Source organism: Periplaneta americana, chromosome 11, assembly GCF_040183065.1.
Source record: "Periplaneta americana isolate PAMFEO1 chromosome 11, P.americana_PAMFEO1_priV1, whole genome shotgun sequence".
In the NCBI taxonomy this organism is placed as follows: Eukaryota; Metazoa; Arthropoda; class Insecta; order Blattodea; family Blattidae; genus Periplaneta; species Periplaneta americana.
Genome location: NC_091127.1, coordinates 52,762,304 through 52,780,832, shown reverse-complemented (window position 1 = coordinate 52,780,832; position 18,529 = coordinate 52,762,304). Strand labels below are relative to the sequence as shown.

Genomic DNA, 18,529 nt, shown 5'->3' with positions numbered 1-18,529 from the left:
GTTTCGGTTCGGTTCAGTTCAGTTCATTCTTAAGGATATGTACCTCACTAAATTTGTGCCAAATTTATTCTAATCTGTATGTCTTGAAGTTTTTTTTAATCAGTCCAATCTGGATATTTTTCACTAATCAACTTTCCAACTTCTTTACTGATATTTATGTGTTAAAAGTGTATATACAAAAATTAAGAATCATGAATATTTTTTATCAAACCCCGTAAAACTTGAGTAACGTTTAAATTAATTCTTTTTTTAACTTCCATTATATTTCAAAATGGTCATATTTTCTCAGTGGTAAAAAAGTTTAATACCTGTGATCACCACACAGAGACCATTTTTAAATATAAGTTCTGTAAAATAAACAAAGCTTTAACACGGAATTTATCTAAGACTAAATTAATGAATTTTAAAACATAAAATTTATTTTATATTGTTAATTTACATTACATCAAAGAACAACGAACTACCATTCTCATAAGAATGTAATTATAAGCATAAAATAAATCTGCAAACCTGTTTCCTTCCATATCGATCACTCAGGTTTCCCCAAAATGTAGAACTAAGCATCATTCCTAAGAATACAACCTGAAATGTGTGACAGAATAAAGTGTTACAGAAATATAAAAATAATTAACCAATTATACATTTCTTGTGTAGAAGCAGATGTAGTTTCGCAAAAGAAAAGCTAGTGATAAACAGGCCAGTGATAAACAGGCTAGTGATACACAGGTTTGATGGAGTAGTTTTTCCAGGTACATTAATGACGTCAGTCGAAGGCACAAGCAGGTTACAAGACCTCTATGAGTTCTGACTTGAGTTATGTCGAGAGTGGTCTTAACAAGATAGTAGTTATCAACTAGCTCCTCGCATCCCATCCTGCAAACGAGCAAAAAGGAACTGGCTAATGGCGATGGCAGAAACTGAAAGCTTTCAAGGTTATGTTGTATAGTACGGTACTGTAATGGAGTGTCGTCGGATAGGCTATATTTGATAAGCAAAAGTTGTTCCATTTGACACATCTATCATTTCACAAAGTTTTTCATAAATTCATCCAAACACAAGAAGTAAAGAGAAGCAGTTTGACTGCCCTTCACAATTCCTCCTTTATACCTCCCCAGAGAAAAGCTTTTTACTTCTATTTTAATAACAAAGCAACTACCGCAGATATAAATATTGTTTTATGACAGTTCCAGCAGTTTCGAGACACATATTTCCACAGAACGAGCTAGATGACGGCAAGTGGGGACAAATGCGCTGTATGGGGAAAAATATTTTTTTGTGTTTATATTTTCTGAATATATCATGTAGGCTACATTGCACTTTCTCTCTCATGGTTTCCTTTACACTTATTCCTTTGAAATTAAAAACTGGAATACCGTATTAATATAGACAAAATATCCAATAATATCTCATGCAGGCTCTCTTTTACTTCTATATTTATTTCGAAGTAAATACTGTTGACGCCACAGCCTAGTAGAAGAGTAATGAGTTAGACTCGTATCTTGAATGTGCGCTGGAACATAGGCTCAAACCAGGTGGCCCAGGTTCGAATCCTGGTCGGGGTAAGTTACCTGGTTGAGGTTTTTTCCGGGGTTTTCCCTCAACCCAATACGAGCAAATGCTGGGTAACTTTCGGTGCTGGACCCTGGACTCATTTCACTGGCATTATCACCTTCATTTCATTCAGACGCTAAATAACCTGAGATGTTGATACAGCGTCGTAAAATAACCCAATAAAATAAAATAAAAAAATAAATAAACATAGGCTCGAATCCCGCTTGTCTGATTACTTAGTTGGATTTTCCTAATTGCAAGGCGAATGTCAGGCAGTATCATGAAGAATTCTCAGGTCCACCGTGCCAAAATATTATTCTGGTATCACCAATTCAATCCTCTGATTGAAAATTATTAAATTATGGTTTATTTAATTATGCTCGCAACTGCTGAGGTAATATCAGTGTCATCGGAATTTTCTCCTGCAGAAGTTCTTTTACATGCCAGTAAATCTACTGACATGAGCCTGTCGCATTTAAGCACAATTAAATGCCATCGACCTGGACCGGGATCGAACTTGCAACCTTGAGCACAGAAGGCCAGCACTATACCGACTACGCTACCCAGACTGACTTCTCTAATGGAGGTTCTGGCTATGTGTACATCTATTATCAGGCAGTACATCTCACTTGACGATGTGTGTCAGAGGAAGAACAATTGTTTGTATACATCTAAAAACTGACTAGTATAATATGTAGCTGGTCGGTGATGTATGCAATGGAGGAGGGAAAGGAACTGACCAACCTACTCAATTATCTCCTGGCTTAATTGTCTCATAAATAGAGTCTTCTTGGTATCACTTGTGAGGTTCGGACCTGTCTTTGGACAGCTGACTAAACAACAAATCTGTATATGGAGGTCAGACTTAATATCAAATAATAATGTGGAGGCAAACCAATCACAAACCAATTGATGAATAAATAAGCCGAGGAAAGGACGTTGGGTGGACAATATATTAAGGAAACCTCATGAAGACATGGGTTGAATTATAACTCAAAACGTGTTGGACATCAGGATGTTCCCCAACGCCCCCCCCCCCCCCCAGAAAAAAATTGGGAAAGCACTATCAAAGCGGAAATCATGGAATCTGGAAAGAACTGAAATGAAATAAGAATCGAACGAGATGAATGTCTTTTACTGCAGACTACTTTACACACCATGAAGGTACTTTGGGGGGGGGGGGGGAGACATGGAGGTGGAGCTCCATTTTTTCACAATCTTGACACTAGAATGAGGTGGTTTCGTCCGCACCATGCTCCGACCATCTTTCACCCTCATAAAATACCCAGTATACTCAATAATATAAGAGGCTGAATGAACCTCAAGGCTGTTTTGGAAGTTCTGGCAACGAGAAAAAATCCAGTCATCACCAGAAACTTTCCAATCCACAGATAGATGCTCTACCAGCTGAGCTATCTGGTTGCCTAACATAAACCTATCTTCTTGCTTTCAATAATTTATTTTTGAGCAGACTGTGAGGTACGTGACTCTTCTATTAAAAGAGTAATTTGCACAATGGTGACAATCGAGTTATTGTTCTGTTGTTTGTTTTCTATTTTAAAACAGCCTGACAAAAAAAAAAAACTGCCTAACATTCTATTTAACTTTATGTTTAGTTCTATTTTGTGAACATATTTTTAGCCACTACATAAGCTTAAACTATTCGACATTTTATTTGGCCTTTTCTTTCCACCACAGCCATTAAAAAAAAAAAATTCTGGACACAAGGTGTCAGTGTTCCGAATAAAAGATGATACCTTGTGCACTTCAAGTCTGGAGCAGTCAAATTAAAAGGTGCACTTAGTTCAACCATCACTTTAACCCTGCATGCAAAACGATTAAATGGAAATGTTATCACTTGGATGGGAGGGAGAGCGAAAGGGGGAAGAAGAGCAGTGTATAAGATCGAGATAAATGAAGGAAAAAGGGAAGAGGAAAACAGAGGGACAGTAATTTATGTATGTGTTCAATTTAACATAAATTGCTTACCGTAGTGGTAAGAGCCTGTTGATACCTTGTGATGTGCCAGTCACAATGCAATGCAGGTGAGAGAATGCTGAGTATTGTCATTTCCATGCTATCTGCCATCCAACAGAGTCCGGTGAACAGTGACAATTTCACCTGAAACCTGCCAAAGCCGAAAGCATTCACTGCTTGTGTCACAGTGAAAGTATCTACAGGAGGAAAGAAAATTGTACAATTTTATGAAATTATACATGATAAACACAAGCAAACGTAAACCAAATACATTTTTATATTATTACAGTTATACATTACATGTAGGTAGGTATCTAATGCTTTTGATTTAACAACTGAGTTATTTTCTCTCTTGCTTTCCAGTATTTAGATGTAAGACTTATTCATTAAATGTTCATTTGTAACATTAATCTAAAACTCTGCTCTAAGTATATGGGCCTACAGGTTGATTAAAAAAAATAGTGGAATGCTTTATTAAAATATAGGTAATACCTAGACAAATATTTTGAGATAGAGAATGAGCAGTTGGTGTGACTTCACTCCAGTAAAGTGAAGTATTTCACTATTATCCTGAATCGCTCTGTAGAGTTTCGTAAAACTATCTGAATTTTTAACAATTCCTTTCAATTTTATTAACCACAAAAATTCATACAACAACCACTCTACATCTTATAAATTATTATAATTATCTAGAAATTTTCTGGAATGCCGAAGTAAGGACATGAACAGACAATATGCAGTAATACTCTCACGATATAATGTATAAGAGGGAAGCAGAAGATGGAATTTCGTTTATCTGAAACTTGTGTGCATGTGTATGTGTGTAGTTTGCAAATTTTGCAATGAATTTTTATATAAAATGTTAATGTATAAACCCACAATTCACAATTGTTGCGTATGTTGCATTGCCAAATATTAATTTTTCGCAACACTACCACCACCACTGCCGCTGCCGAAATTTCATATGAAAATTTCTTCCCCGGGAATTATTACTATTACTATTATTATATTATTATTAATCACATGTTTTCCTGTTATCTGAATAAACACAATCATACACATAAACCTTTTGTTTATGTGTATGAACACGCTTAGTTCTTTATAAGAATTCCAAGAAACCTGGTTACAATGGTTCCTTTCACAGTGATACCAGAATGTCACTGTTAATATCGCATACATTGTTGGGATAGTCAAATGATGAGAAAGAGAGTATCTTTCTAAGTCTGTAGTCAACGATTACACTTAATTATACCCTACTTATAGTACCTTGTAATAAACACTAGCTAGCTCCAACTGAACAGTCTTCCTGATCTATACAAGAATACAAACCATCAGGTACAACAGATACAGAAGTCATTTCTATCTCATCGGCTCCTGCCATATGGCTGTCATAGTGATCTTCCAAATGCCGTGGAATGCTACTTGCACTGGGCAGTGATTCCACAACACTGTCATCAAGATCCTCATATTCAGTAGTTAGCCGTCCTCGGGCTGTCCGACGAACAGCAGAAAGGATCTGTGACATCTTTCAGATTTTCTACACAGAAAGGAAAAGGAATGATTTTCAATGTTACCAAATATAATCAACTATGAATGTGCACTATTTAGTACGTACATACTTAAGCAATCTATCAAACGCAATGTATACTATATAGCGCATTTCAAAATGATTAGAGCTCTTTCACATTGGTTACATTTATTTCATAAATAACTGTCAAAACAAAATATAATTTCACACATGTGCAATGGAACACTTCAAAATTAATTGTACGTGGGTAACATGACGCTGGCTCAATGTGAGCTCCCCTCGTTACTCTGCAAATGTCAATACAATAATCTAACTCCATCTAGATCCAATACAACATGTTCTCATCAATGATTTGCACAGGAGAGTAAATGCATTTTTTCAACTCACGCACATCTTGGGACAATGGTAGCTTGTGGACAGTGTCCTTCACGTACCCGTAAGGGAAAATACTACAGGACATGATGTCCGGTGATCTTGGGGACCAGTGTAGATGATGTTGATCATTGTTAGCTGAGAGTTCTTTGCTCGTGGTTCTTTATAAAATAGTAGGCCTATATGAAAATGACATGCAAATGTGACCAGTATATTATACAGGATAAACCTATCTATAACGATATACAGTACTACCGAAGTCTGAAACAAATGCCAAACATTTTATTAATATTATTACATATAATTGCTTCTTGGTGTAGGGCTTCGAATGCTCTTCAGTGTACTGTCAGTTGTGCAAATGTGCTGTACACAATGATTTCCATTAAGACTAGATAAGGGGAGACCTTAGCAAAGCTTGAACAATTTCTGTATTGGTATTAGTGGATTACTGTATCTTCTGAAAGCCATGGGTTTAAAATGCCTGCATTAAATCTACAGATTACACTGGTCTTGTTTCAATTCTACTCTGATTTTAAATCCCATCAACACAAAACGTAAAATACTATAAGATCGCACAGTCTTCGGATAAGTTACTAGTATTTAAACAAATGCCAATATAGTAATGAATTAATAATACTTACGAAAGGTTGTGATTACATGCAACTATTGTTGACTCTTCTGTTGGAGCTTCGCACTTGTCATAAAATGAGAGAACCACATGCTCCCGGCTGAAATGTCAAATACCACGTCATAACTGTCACAATATTGAGTTATTATTATCTAAAGAGTAGGACTTCTTGATAAACTTCTGTCAGTTTCAAACCTTCATTATCAAAATGTATATACTGTACATTAATCGCAACTATAAAACTTATATTGCCTTCTAAATATGGCAGAGAATCGTATACTTAAAGCTGAATTCCTTCACATTGCTATTCGAATTTATTACATCGTAGATTTCGAAGCACACGATAAGAATACTCAGTAAATCCCGTTACATCCGGACACATTCATTGGTGTGTGACATGCAACCACAATGTTGGCAGCTGGCAGCGAGGTAGTACGAACGCCGCTACGGACGACCGTAGAGCCATCTGTAGTCTTCTGTAAACAAAGTCGGTAACAGCATTTTCTTACCACCTCTACTGCTATGTCGGTAACTACGTTCACTACTATACCAGGTCATTCTATTTACTAGTACAGAATGAGTTATTTCTTTTAAAACACTTCACTTTTGGTTAAAATGTTTGCATGAAATTTTTTTTATATTGAATAATATACAATACTGCATATACATCTTGTAAAAGGCGGGGGTCCATTTTGCGACCTGGTACTTAAATAAATTAACATTTCTTGTAAAAAAAATCACTACTACAATGTCCAGTACTATTTATATTGTATTTTGATTATAATTTTATCCTCCTTTATCAGCCCACCTGCCTGTAACAACAATCAATAGTTCGCAGCTTGGTATTTCAGTTCAGGAAGGAATGGTAAGGGAACTTTTAGGGATTTAAATGTACTTTTTCTACATTTTTTAAGCTAGCGACTTAATTTCTGTATACAGGAACCTCTAGGTATTAGTTATAATGTCCCTAAGTTTCATCAGTATCAGTTGAAAACTTGGGAGTTACTTATTATTTTTTTTATTTTAATTTATTTTAAAACATATATATTCCACAAAATAGAAGTTACAGGTCTGACAAAAAATTGACATGCATACTATAATTTAACAGCAGATCCATAATTTGAATTTCGAATGTATGAGTAACCAGAATGCAGCGAGTTAAAAAAAAATTTAATTCTTTTTTTGTGTGTCTGACTATATATTTCACTTATTAATTTTGAAAATATTTACTTTACCCAAAAAAAGTCTCTGCAGTTTTGTTAACCATACTTGTTAGAATATGCCAGTGATGTCAAAGCAAGCGCATTTTTCTGACCTTGACGTCGTCTGCGGGCGTTAAGCGCTAGGTATGCTAGGAGGAATAAGCAGCCTGTTGGATTAAGAAAACAGTGGTGCACAAACTTCAAACGGAACGTGAAATTTTATGTCGTTATTTTTATATGACTTCTTTCTGTTTGTTATTTTCTATATTGTCCGTAAAACAAAAGTACTAACACCTATTTCTTACCCTAATATTGCAGTTGTATTTTAAACATTAACAACATAATAAAGAGTAAAGAAGAAATATTCACACAAATTCCATAATAACTACCGGTACAACTATACTGTACTAAGTGAATTAAACACATCATTCATAAAGAAAGTGTTATCCCAAAGAAAGACACTGAATATGACATGATAAGTTGAAATTGATATTGATGGTATCTTTAGCCTTATAAAAGTATTTAAAACAATATTGTAATACAAAGCAAAGTTGCCTAGATACCGGTATATGTTTTAACTGTAACTAATATCTATACTAATAATAAATCTGTAGCCGAAATTTTTCTGGTAATTTTCAATTTTCCAAAAATAATTGGTCCTAACATATATAATTAACCACCCTGAAACCGAAAATCGCTTTTTTGAAATTTTTGTTTGTATGTCTGTCTGTCTGTCTGTCTGTATGTTTGTTAACTTTTCACGCGATAATGGCTGAACCGATTTCGATGAAAATTGGAATATAAATTAAGTTCGTTGTAATTTAGATTATAGGCTATATGGCATTCAAAACACGTTATTTAAAAGGGGGTTATAAGGGGGCCTGAATTAAATAAATCGAAATATCTCGCTTATTATTGATTTTTGTGAAATATGTTACATAACAAAAGTTTCTTTAAAAATGATTTCTGATAAGTTTTATTCTCTGAAAAAATTTGATAGGACTGATATTTAATGAGATAAATGAGTTTTAAAATTAAAATAACTGCCATCTAAGGCGGTGTATTGAAATAAAAAACAAATGACTTCGTCTATAAGGGGCCTTGGACACAACAATCGAAAGCTATGAAACATAGCCTACAGACAATGTTTCTGTGTTTGTATGAAGTAGGCCTAATATCGGAAGCTAAATTAACCGATTTGTATAATTAATTATTATTTCATTATTGGAAAGTGTAGTTTCTCTGGATGGACATAATGCTATAATGTTATTACAGTAACTTGTGAGTGAATTGAGGACAGGTAAGATTAAAATAGCTTCTTATGCACAGAAAACTTGATAGGTTATTCTGTATATTAATTTCCTGTATTTCTTATAATAATGTTTATGAACATATTCATTTTTATCTCAAAGAATTAACGAACAACGAGAGTGTATTGATTTAGTATGCAGTAATAGTACGTTAGCTTAGCAATCCATTATTTTATAATTCAAATTTTAACTATGCTCAATTGAATCGTGTTAAAATACATAAAATACATATGCAATAAATGCAATGCAAAAAAATTGGGTAATGAGCCAAGCAGATTATGTTGCGCTGTTGTAAAAGCTGTTCCTCCTGAGATTCAAAAGCTCCCACAACAAATTAAAAACTTTCTAATTCGAGTACATCCATTATCAACACACTTTTTCATAATATAATATAATATAATATAATATAATATAATATAATATAATATAATATAATATAATATAATATAATATAAACATAATAATAAATCTGTAGCCAAAATTTTTCTGTTAATTTTCGCTTTTCCAAAAATAATTGGTAATAACAATTAAGAAACATGTTAAAGGAATTTTCATTGCACCAAATGAGTGATCTCTGGATCAAAATGATCGCATTTTAATATTTTAAATATAATTTAAATTAAGTAACATATTAAACGATTTATCCTTCTATCAAACACGAATGTTCCCTGGATCAAACGTTCTATTTTAATTATGTAATTATTTTATATTTATTTCTAACGGGTGCAGCAGAGAGCACGGGTATGGCTAGTTACATAATAAAACTTTTATGCTTTTATGCTTTTAGGTGATATTGGTGCGCAACTTTCTGTAATCAGAATATTAAATTATCTCGAAATCTGCTGAAGCTATAGAGCTCACGTTTTACCAACACATAGGCACATATCTTTTGCTTTGTTAATTCATTTCCTTACAAACATTTTCCATGCGAATATTTTCAAACATTTTAATACACTATCCTCAGTAATATGTATTTACGATATATTAGATTTACGAAAACATTGTTTTAGTACCTGTAAGGCTACTAAACAAACATATCTGAAAATTTCATTTTTCTGTAAAAAAGTCGAGAAAATATTCCTTTTGAATAAAAAAGCAAACTTGTGAAAAATTAGCAATAAAATTAAAACTTACATTCTTATAATGCACTTATACTTCTCAGACAAATCTAAAAATTAACATGGATACAGTTATAATAAGTTCTCTTCCCTTTATCCATTTAATCAGTGCTGGCCATCCCTGAATATAGCTCGACCAAGCAGCATATACTACCTTTTTCGTCCGCCTCTTTCCTTTCTGCTGTAAAGCGCTCAGGCTCTCCTGGGCGCTAAAGCGCGCGCTTGCTCCTATGGGCATCAGTTGACATCACTGGAATATGCCATAAAAATGTCAACTTTTTAGCATGAAATCTCGTAGTATAGCGTCTGGTGTGCGTTGACCTTTACATTAGTTCTTGGAAGATGAATTATTGCAATATTTTGTGCTTACTTAACGTCTTCACATCATGAAGTCTCACAGAGTCCGTATGGTGTGAAGTCGGAAATCATAAAGATAGCTCTCTATGGCAGTATAGAACACATAACTATGGAAGTATAGAACACATAACTATTTTCCTCTGATACTATCGTCTGTGTTACATTAAATTTGCAATCTGAAATATAAGAACTTCACTGCTAATTTTCGGTTCTCGTTGTTATCTGGTTTATCCATTCCATTTTTGTTTTCATTTTCATATACATACTACAAAATGTATATTTAGATTGGTAGTAAATTTGTTACATTTTATGTTACACTGATTGTAGACTGCCACGCACGTCCACTTCGTCTTGCATAATTGAATATTGGGCTGTCTAAGAACTTATTCTTCGTTTCTCGTAATTCCTCTACGTATTTTAGAAGTTAGGAGAGGCCCAACATGCTTAGATTTGTTTGTAGCCTATATTAGAATGTAGGTACGCTATTTATTGACTCGCTACTTTGCAGGGGAAGATGTCTTGTGCGAATAATGTCAGCCATAACTCGTGAAGAATCCTTGGCAATTCTTTGTTTTGCTGGATTAGTAAAATTCACAAAGTACAGCCCAAACTTCTCTCTGAAAAAAGAAACGTAATTTCATTGCTATTGTCTTGTAATTAATAGTAGACATATAGTTATAGATACACTATTAAAGAAGATCAAAATTAACATGGATGTCTCAGTTTACTCCGATGAATATGCAATTCAAAGAAAATAATTGATACAATGTATTAATAATAATAATTTATAGTTCAATAAAGTTAGATTCAACTTGAAGTTAAATAATTATATATTAAATTAATGAAGACTAGACTCCTCTTACTTTCCTCTAATACGAAAAGAAAGCATACTGTTGCTGTAAAAATAAATTTAGAGAGTTTCATCGAAATAAATTTTCAGAATCTCTAATGTCAAGGAAGATATTTCTTGACATTTTGTCCACCTGCCTTTATCTCACGTACGGGTACGCTAATAAATGAAGCGGTGTAGTCGATGAGTTCCCAAAAATAACTGTTTCGGTAATTAATACTAGTATCTACCTATAAAAAGCAAGCAAAAATGAAGTGTACAAATTTAAACTATGCAGTGAAATCTATCAGGCATTGTTTCACGTGAGAGGTCGATGTTTTTTTTTATTGGAGCTGAAGAGAATAAAATTACAAAGACTATTGCTGATTACAGGATATTTCGGGTAGTAACACAAACTAATATTAAGGAGTATTACGGTTATGTATCATAAACCTATTCTTTCAAAATTTAAAACAGGATAAAGTCTAATAAAATCCGAAGTTTGGATTTACCGTACATTATTTATGTGTGGTTTTGATACTATACGACAATTCTATGTAGAGGAGTTCTGAAATAGGCTGTTACTCTTTACTCTCTAGCAGTGGCGCCAACTTTTGGAAAACATTGAGTGGGCTCAAACACTTTAGTTTTATATGATAAGAAAAATTATGTTACAATTTCAGTCAACAACTTATCAGATTGGTACAAAAACAAGTTTTGTTACAATGCTCACATTATAATTCTTGCTAGTATCCACGAATATTTTCGATTTTACAAGAAATCATCATCAGGTGGAAGCAATATATTAGACAAGTTGAACACAAGTGAAACACAAAATATAAAATATAAAATGCATACATAGTGAATAAAACAGTATAGGAAACATTATTATATGTCAAAACATTGAAAACAGCATATAAAGATTCAATGGTGACATGTATTCAAGAAGTAATGCATATGCATGTATGTCCTTATTAGAGTGTACCTAAACGTAAAATATGTGCATGCTAAGAGTTAAAATTTAATGATGCCATATTTTTTATGGTAGTTGAAAACTGAAGTTCTGTGGACTATTTTGTCACTCGAGTCGATGAGATGATTAAGATATGATGTTGAAGATGGAGTGGAGTTAGATGCTGAAGTCAACTCATCGACACGTTACATGGCTTGTGACTGAACATACGTACTATGTAGAATGTGGGTGGAGAGGGGGAGTTAAAATAAATAAATCTTATAATAATAATAATAATAATAATAATAATAATAATAATAATAATAATAATAATAATAATAATAATAATAATAATAATAATACAGAAATGTAAAGGGCCATCACAACTGATTTAAGCTGATGGAATAAAATTATCATATCATATCATATCATATCATATCATATCATATCATATCATATCATATCATATCATATCATATCATATCATATCATATCATATCATATCATATCATATCATATCAATTAATAATAATAATGATAATAATAATAATAATAATAATAATAATAATAATAATAATAATAATAATACAGAAATATGAAGGGCCATCACAACCGATTTAAGCTGATGGAATAAAATATATCATATCATATCATATCATATCATATCATATCATATCATATCATATCATATCATATCATATCATATCATATCATATCAATTAATAATAATAATAATAATAATAATAATAATAATAATAATAATAGCACAACAAATTATTGGGTGGGCTCAGGCACCACGGGCCCATATAAGTTGGCGCCACTGCTCTCTAGCAAACAATGGAGCACAGTTTGTACATTTAATTTAGTGAATTACTAAAAAGAAACTGTGTTTTCATCCTAAAACCAACGAACCAATTGACAATAACAACAGTCCAGGTTGTTAGGCGACAATAGAAAACAGAAGATGTGAGAAAAAATGATCAAATATATTTAATTTTTAATAATTTTCTTATACGATTTTATTATTATTATTATTATTATTATTATTATTATTATTATTATTATTATTATTATTATTATTATTACAACCAAAAAAGTGAATAAGAACACAATAATGGAGCAAAATAGCAAAATTTAGAATTAATAATTGCACTTCATTTAATGCAATTTTTGCGGAGTTTAAAGTACAACAACTCATTGGCATTTTGAAGGCGCATCATAGCTTTTGAAGCTAATAACCTGGTATCGAATCCAGGTGAGTCCAAGTGAAATTTGTGGTGGACGAAGATAATGCTTAATGGTAGGTTTTTGCAGAGCATTTCCGTTTCCCATATCAGCATTCCACCATTGCTCTATTAATCATCATCATCATCATCATCATCATCATCATCATCACCATCATCATATGATGCTATGTAGTTTGCCTCCCATGGTGCACCGAGGGCAATGCCTAATTCTGCAAGAATTAGAACTTGGGTAAATGACGTAAATCAGGTACCCGCCATTGGTTTAAAAAAAGCTGGACCTCGATTGGATTATAAACTATTTCAAGTATTATAATGAAGAAACAACTTACGTGTAACCGCTCATCCACTCGAAATTGTCTATGATACTCCAAGTCACGTGACCAATCACATTGCAGTCATCTTCATGGAGTGCCTTTAGTAATTCAGATAAGTAACTCTGAAATAAAGATTCATGTCAAGTCATCAGCCGCCATCCTTATATCTCTAACAATGTGAATAAATATCTACTACGGGTAATGTGGACTATAAAGCATGTTGCAAAATTGTGTCCCTAACATTGCTATCTAAGTCTGATAACAAAGCATTTAAGATATAATGTTTAAGAACTGAACAGTGCATTCCTCAAATCTTTCTACGTTGATTTAGCTGAACATAGCTGTATCCGAAATTTACCGTTCTGCAATTTAAGAACAATAGGCAGTACCATGAGCTGCTGCCAGGAAGTTAAAAGGAGGATAGCAATGGCCAAGGAACCTTTTAATAAAAGAAGGAGCATCTTTTGCGGACCTCTGGAAAGAGAACTAACAAAGAGACTAGTGAAGTGCTTTGTATGGAGTGTGGATTTGTATGGGGAAGAAACATGGACATTACAACGAAATGAAGAGTAGTGAAGAGAAGCATTTGAAAAGTGGATATGGAGAAGAATGGAGAGTGTGAAAAGGACAGACAGAATAAGAAATGAAGCTGTATTGGAAAGAGTGGTGAAGAAAAAATTATGCTGAAGCTGATCATGAAGAGGAAATGAATTAGGCATATTACTACTCGCTCATATAAAGACACAATAAAAATCACCCGAACACCACAAGAAATATCTCCTTAATTCCATAGCAGAGCTAGCTCTACCTGCTCTGTCCACAGTATGAAGAGGAAAACTGCAGTCTTAAAACGATCGTCACGCCAATGTTTCGCTCAGTTGCCGTGGCGATACCGGGTGGTTTAAAAGTCCCATTAGACCCTTGCCGAGTTCCCTCACTTTCTGTTCTAAACGCTCTGGTATAGTGATAAATAGAGCCTGGATGTTAGGCAAAAATGCCTTTTTAAACTGAGTGTTGTTAATGTTGTTATGTTTTATTTAACGACGCTCGCAACTGCCGGATATGCCGGAATTTTGTCCCGCAGGAGTTCTTTTACATGCCAGTAAATCTACTGACATAAGCCTGTCGCATTTAAGCACACTTAAATGCCATCGACCTGGCCCGGGATCGAACCCGCAACCTTGGGCATAGAAGGCCAGCGCTATACCAACTTGCCAACCAGGTCGACTAAACTGAGTGTATGTATGAAAGACCTATTAGAGATAAACACGTTTTCACACATTTGGGGACGATAGGCCCAATTTTTATTTTGCCTTTTTTGCCTGTTTTAGCTCCCGTTGCCTATTTTAAGGTTAAATGCTTTTTTTTTTTACATTTTTACGTCTTTATTGTAAATTTTCTATATTTTTTATGCATTTAAAATAAACCGCACATAAATTATATCAAAAATAAAAGAATAACGATTGTTCAAATTAAAAATATATATTCACCTCACACAAATATTTGCTGAGAATCTCTTTCTCCAGCAATACATATGTTTCCAAGAAGTCGTAAACTTTTCTCCCCTACCGATTTCACCTTTTATGTCACGCGTACTTTGAAGTCTCTAATTCTTTCTCACACCCCTCTTTTTGAGACAATACACGGTCGGTCTTTCCCGATCTCAGAAAGAAAGTAGAGACAGTCCTTCTGAAATAAGTTGTTTGCTTCAGTCACTTCAGTAGAAGTAGGAAGATCTTTTTCCACCATGAAAAACTTTCTCTCTGACAGGCGGTTCACTATGACAGTTGATAACTTAAAAAACCATCTTGTTGTGACATATAACCAAGGAAAGTGAGTACCGTATGAGCTATTTTATTAAGTACGAGTATTTGTCTATTTTTCGTCTGTTTCCATGAATAATAAATGCCTATTTCACTGCCTATTTTTACTATTTTTAGTGCCTGTATGCCTGCCTATTTTAACCAAAATAAATGCCTAAACATCCGGGCTCTAGGTGATAAAGTACTGCAGTATGTCTACTGGTATGTAGTGACTCTTAACTAATTTACGCCTTTTAGAAGCAACTTCGGCATATTTTTAAGATTGTTTCTTATACTCGTTTTCCTGAGCTTCGAAATGAGCTATATTCCATTAAAATGTGAAAGGGGTGTTGGAAAAGTTTCCTTTGAATTTACGTGAGCAAAATCTATTTCCTGAAAAGCTCTCTGTAGCATACAAGGAGGTAATACGAAAGTAATATTAAATACAATAATTTATTTTTATGATTCGTACTGTAAGACATAAAAAAAGAAACAGCTTACAAAAATAGTTCAAAACCTACATTTGAGTAACCCTTTGTTTAGACTGTTAGAATACACGTGATTTCCGTAATCCTTCACCTTCCACCACTCAACAACAACTAAGTCTGTAGACTAAATGTAAGAATTCTGTCTTCTACCTTCTGTATCGTACTGAATTTATATAAACAGATAGGGTGAAAAATTCCTTAATAACGTTTAACGAAAATAACGTTTTATGTGTGTGTATTTATTCACACTACACTGGGTATATACCCGGTGGCAGTGGTAACTAATTGCATTCAATAATGGCAATAATAAACTTATTAATTAAAAATACAGTTAATAATAATACCAATAATTAATACTAACAATAATTTATCCTAAATTAAATGAAGCACGATAACTTAAAATAACATTTAAAATAAATCTAATTTGTATCTTAAACCTAAGTTCGAACTAAAACCCACGAGTATGATATGTTCATATCTGCATAAGTACCTTTCAACATTACACTCATTTCGCTGTAAACTCACTCACTGCACTGGAACTACGACACATTTCATTGATTATATCCTGATTTCACTAACACTTCAAAAACATTTCACTGTTCAAATACTTTGCACTGCCACTATAAACTATAAAGCTTCACTGACAGGAACACGTTTCACTTACACAACACACTTCACTGACACAACACACTTCACTGACAACACTCTTCACTGACACAACATAATTCTTCACTGATACAACACTTCAATAACAAAATATCATTTACACCCTTTACATACTGTGTATAATTACTGTCTATTAGTAAAGTCCTTAAGCCTATTTTTAAATACGTTTTTGGTTGTTGGTAAAGCCATTAGTAAGTCTGCAGGTAAAGCATTCCAGTCCCTGATAGTACGATTGAGAAAAGAAAACTTTCCAGTTTCCGTCCTCTGTCTTCTTTCCCTCAATTTATATGAGTGGTCGTTCCTTGAAGAGTAATTTGGCGGTTGCAACCTATTTTTTATTTCTCTCCAGGCAGGCTCACCTCTGTATGTTTTGAACAGTGCGCATAATCGAATTCGCGTTCTCCTATCCGTGAGTGTGTCCCATTTTAATGGTGAATTTTTCCGACAACACTTGAGAGCCCGTTTTTGAATCTTTTCCAGTGTCTTAATATGTTCTAATCTGTAAGGATCCCAACATGCAGCACCATATTCCATTACTGGACGTACTAGTGATTTATATGCAATCTCTTTGGATTTATCAGAGCCTTTTCTTAGTACCCTCATCACAAAGTGTAACGCTCTCCATGCTTTTCCCGCTGTGTCTGTAACGTGTTCCCCCCAGCAATACTGTTCTTGTCAATTTGTGTCGTAAGCTTATAAGATACTTCAGTCTGCTTAAGTTGTTACTCCACTAGTGATAGGTAGAAAGGATCTTCAAACACTAGCGTAATGAGTTTTATGATGTATTTCAAAGCTACCGGTACTTGTATCTTTATGTATATTACAGTTTGTATAGTCAGCTACATTTTTGCAAGCTAAGTTTTCTTTACCACGATCATACTTTCAAAGGAATTTGGGAGTAGTGTAGTGGAAGGTTCCCATGCAGTGGCGATTCCTCCATGAAGGATATGAAGATGATTCTACAGTTTAATTTCGTGCCTCTGAGGATAGAAAACCTTTTAATTACAGATTTTGATTTTCAGTGCGTCCCGACGTATTAATTTCCTTTAAGCTTCCACTTTCTGTCGTGAGTTGTCGCCACTGCACAGCTCAGAAATAATTTCCGAGGAACCATCCAAATATCTTACAGTAAACGGTATTTCTAGCAGTGAAGTTAGTGGACAGGGGAGGGTGCGGAGGACGGGATATGGCTTGAGTTTAAACGTGTTTGAGGATATGACCGTGTATCCTAATACTACGACCCTTCTTTCTGGGTGATGGAGACCCTGTCAGAGACTACAGTAAGAATTTTCAAGTATCCTTGTAGCCTTCTTAAATGCAGTTCATTGGTCATTTTAAAAGAATAGAATAAACGAAATAATAAATAATTTAAAATGATATAATATAAAAAACAAAATAAATAAAAAAACAAAATTACATAAAAGTAAATAAAATAAGCTATAATAAATACAAGAATTAACAGTACTTTCAGATGACAGGACAGCCGAAAGAATATCTGAAGTTGTATTTGATCATTTAGAAGAATTTAACTGTAGCAAGAAATTAACTGCGCAAACTTACGACAGAACATCGGTAAATATCGGGCAGTAGCCATCTTCTCAACTAAAAAGGTGAGGAGAATCGAACTTCACTACAAATAAATTGCCAGTTCCAGAATGGTGAGTCAAGAACTAACATAGGCCTACTTGTATTGATTTTGCATGCTCTATTACTATTATTATTATTATTATTATTATTATTATTACTAATATAATATTATTATTATTATTAATATTATTATTATTATTATTATTATTTATATTAGTTTCTGTCTTGGTCATCAGTCATCAATCTCATATCCTACATACAAGAAATATCACGAGTCGCCACTGTTCCCATGTCAGAAAGTTGTTATATTATGAAACATAATATGGAAACTTACTGTGAGATAATTGATTCTGTTCGTATCTTGCAGTTCTCCATGATCTGAATATCCATTCTCAGTGACAAAAACTGGTATGTTGTTGAACTCTTTCGCTATCCAGACTAGAAGTTTCCGAAATCCCCAAGGCACAACCTTCAAGATCAAAGCAATTAGTTGTCAATTATAAATACCATATGAAATAATGATAAGAGCAATGGAAATAAATAGTATATCACGATACAAAGTTGGAAAGTGATTTTTATAAAATCGAGGAAAAATTTGAAA

The 18,529-nt window shown here is 33.6% G+C and overlaps 2 protein-coding genes across 5 annotated transcripts in view; both read right to left on the bottom strand.

Annotated features, from left to right (window-relative positions):
* The window catches only part of LOC138708993 (synaptic vesicle 2-related protein), a 31,899-nt gene extending 25,375 nt beyond the window's left edge, over positions 1 to 6,524 (bottom strand). For 2 of the 4 annotated variants that reach the window (XM_069839418.1, XM_069839417.1), the window contains exons 1-4: positions 6,070 to 6,524; positions 4,858 to 5,065; positions 3,541 to 3,725; positions 511 to 582 (exon numbers count right to left, since the gene is read on the bottom strand). In XM_069839418.1, coding sequence (XP_069695519.1) covers positions 511 to 582; positions 3,541 to 3,725; positions 4,858 to 5,053 — 453 coding nt within the window. In that variant the 5' untranslated portion in view covers positions 5,054 to 5,065; positions 6,070 to 6,524. The remainder of the gene's footprint in view (positions 1 to 510; positions 583 to 3,540; positions 3,726 to 4,857; positions 5,066 to 6,069) is intronic. The other 2 variants (XM_069839419.1, XM_069839420.1) reach the window with 2 other exon arrangements.
* Positions 6,525 to 6,660: 136 nt separating this feature from the next.
* LOC138708994 (myrosinase 1-like) overlaps positions 6,661 to 18,529 on the bottom strand; it is a 41,473-nt gene continuing 29,604 nt past the window's right edge. The window contains exons 9-11 of the mRNA XM_069839421.1: positions 18,263 to 18,397; positions 13,401 to 13,507; positions 6,661 to 10,660 (exon numbers count right to left, since the gene is read on the bottom strand). Of these exons, the coding sequence (XP_069695522.1) occupies positions 10,510 to 10,660; positions 13,401 to 13,507; positions 18,263 to 18,397 (393 nt within the window). The 3' untranslated portion in view covers positions 6,661 to 10,509. The remainder of the gene's footprint in view (positions 10,661 to 13,400; positions 13,508 to 18,262; positions 18,398 to 18,529) is intronic.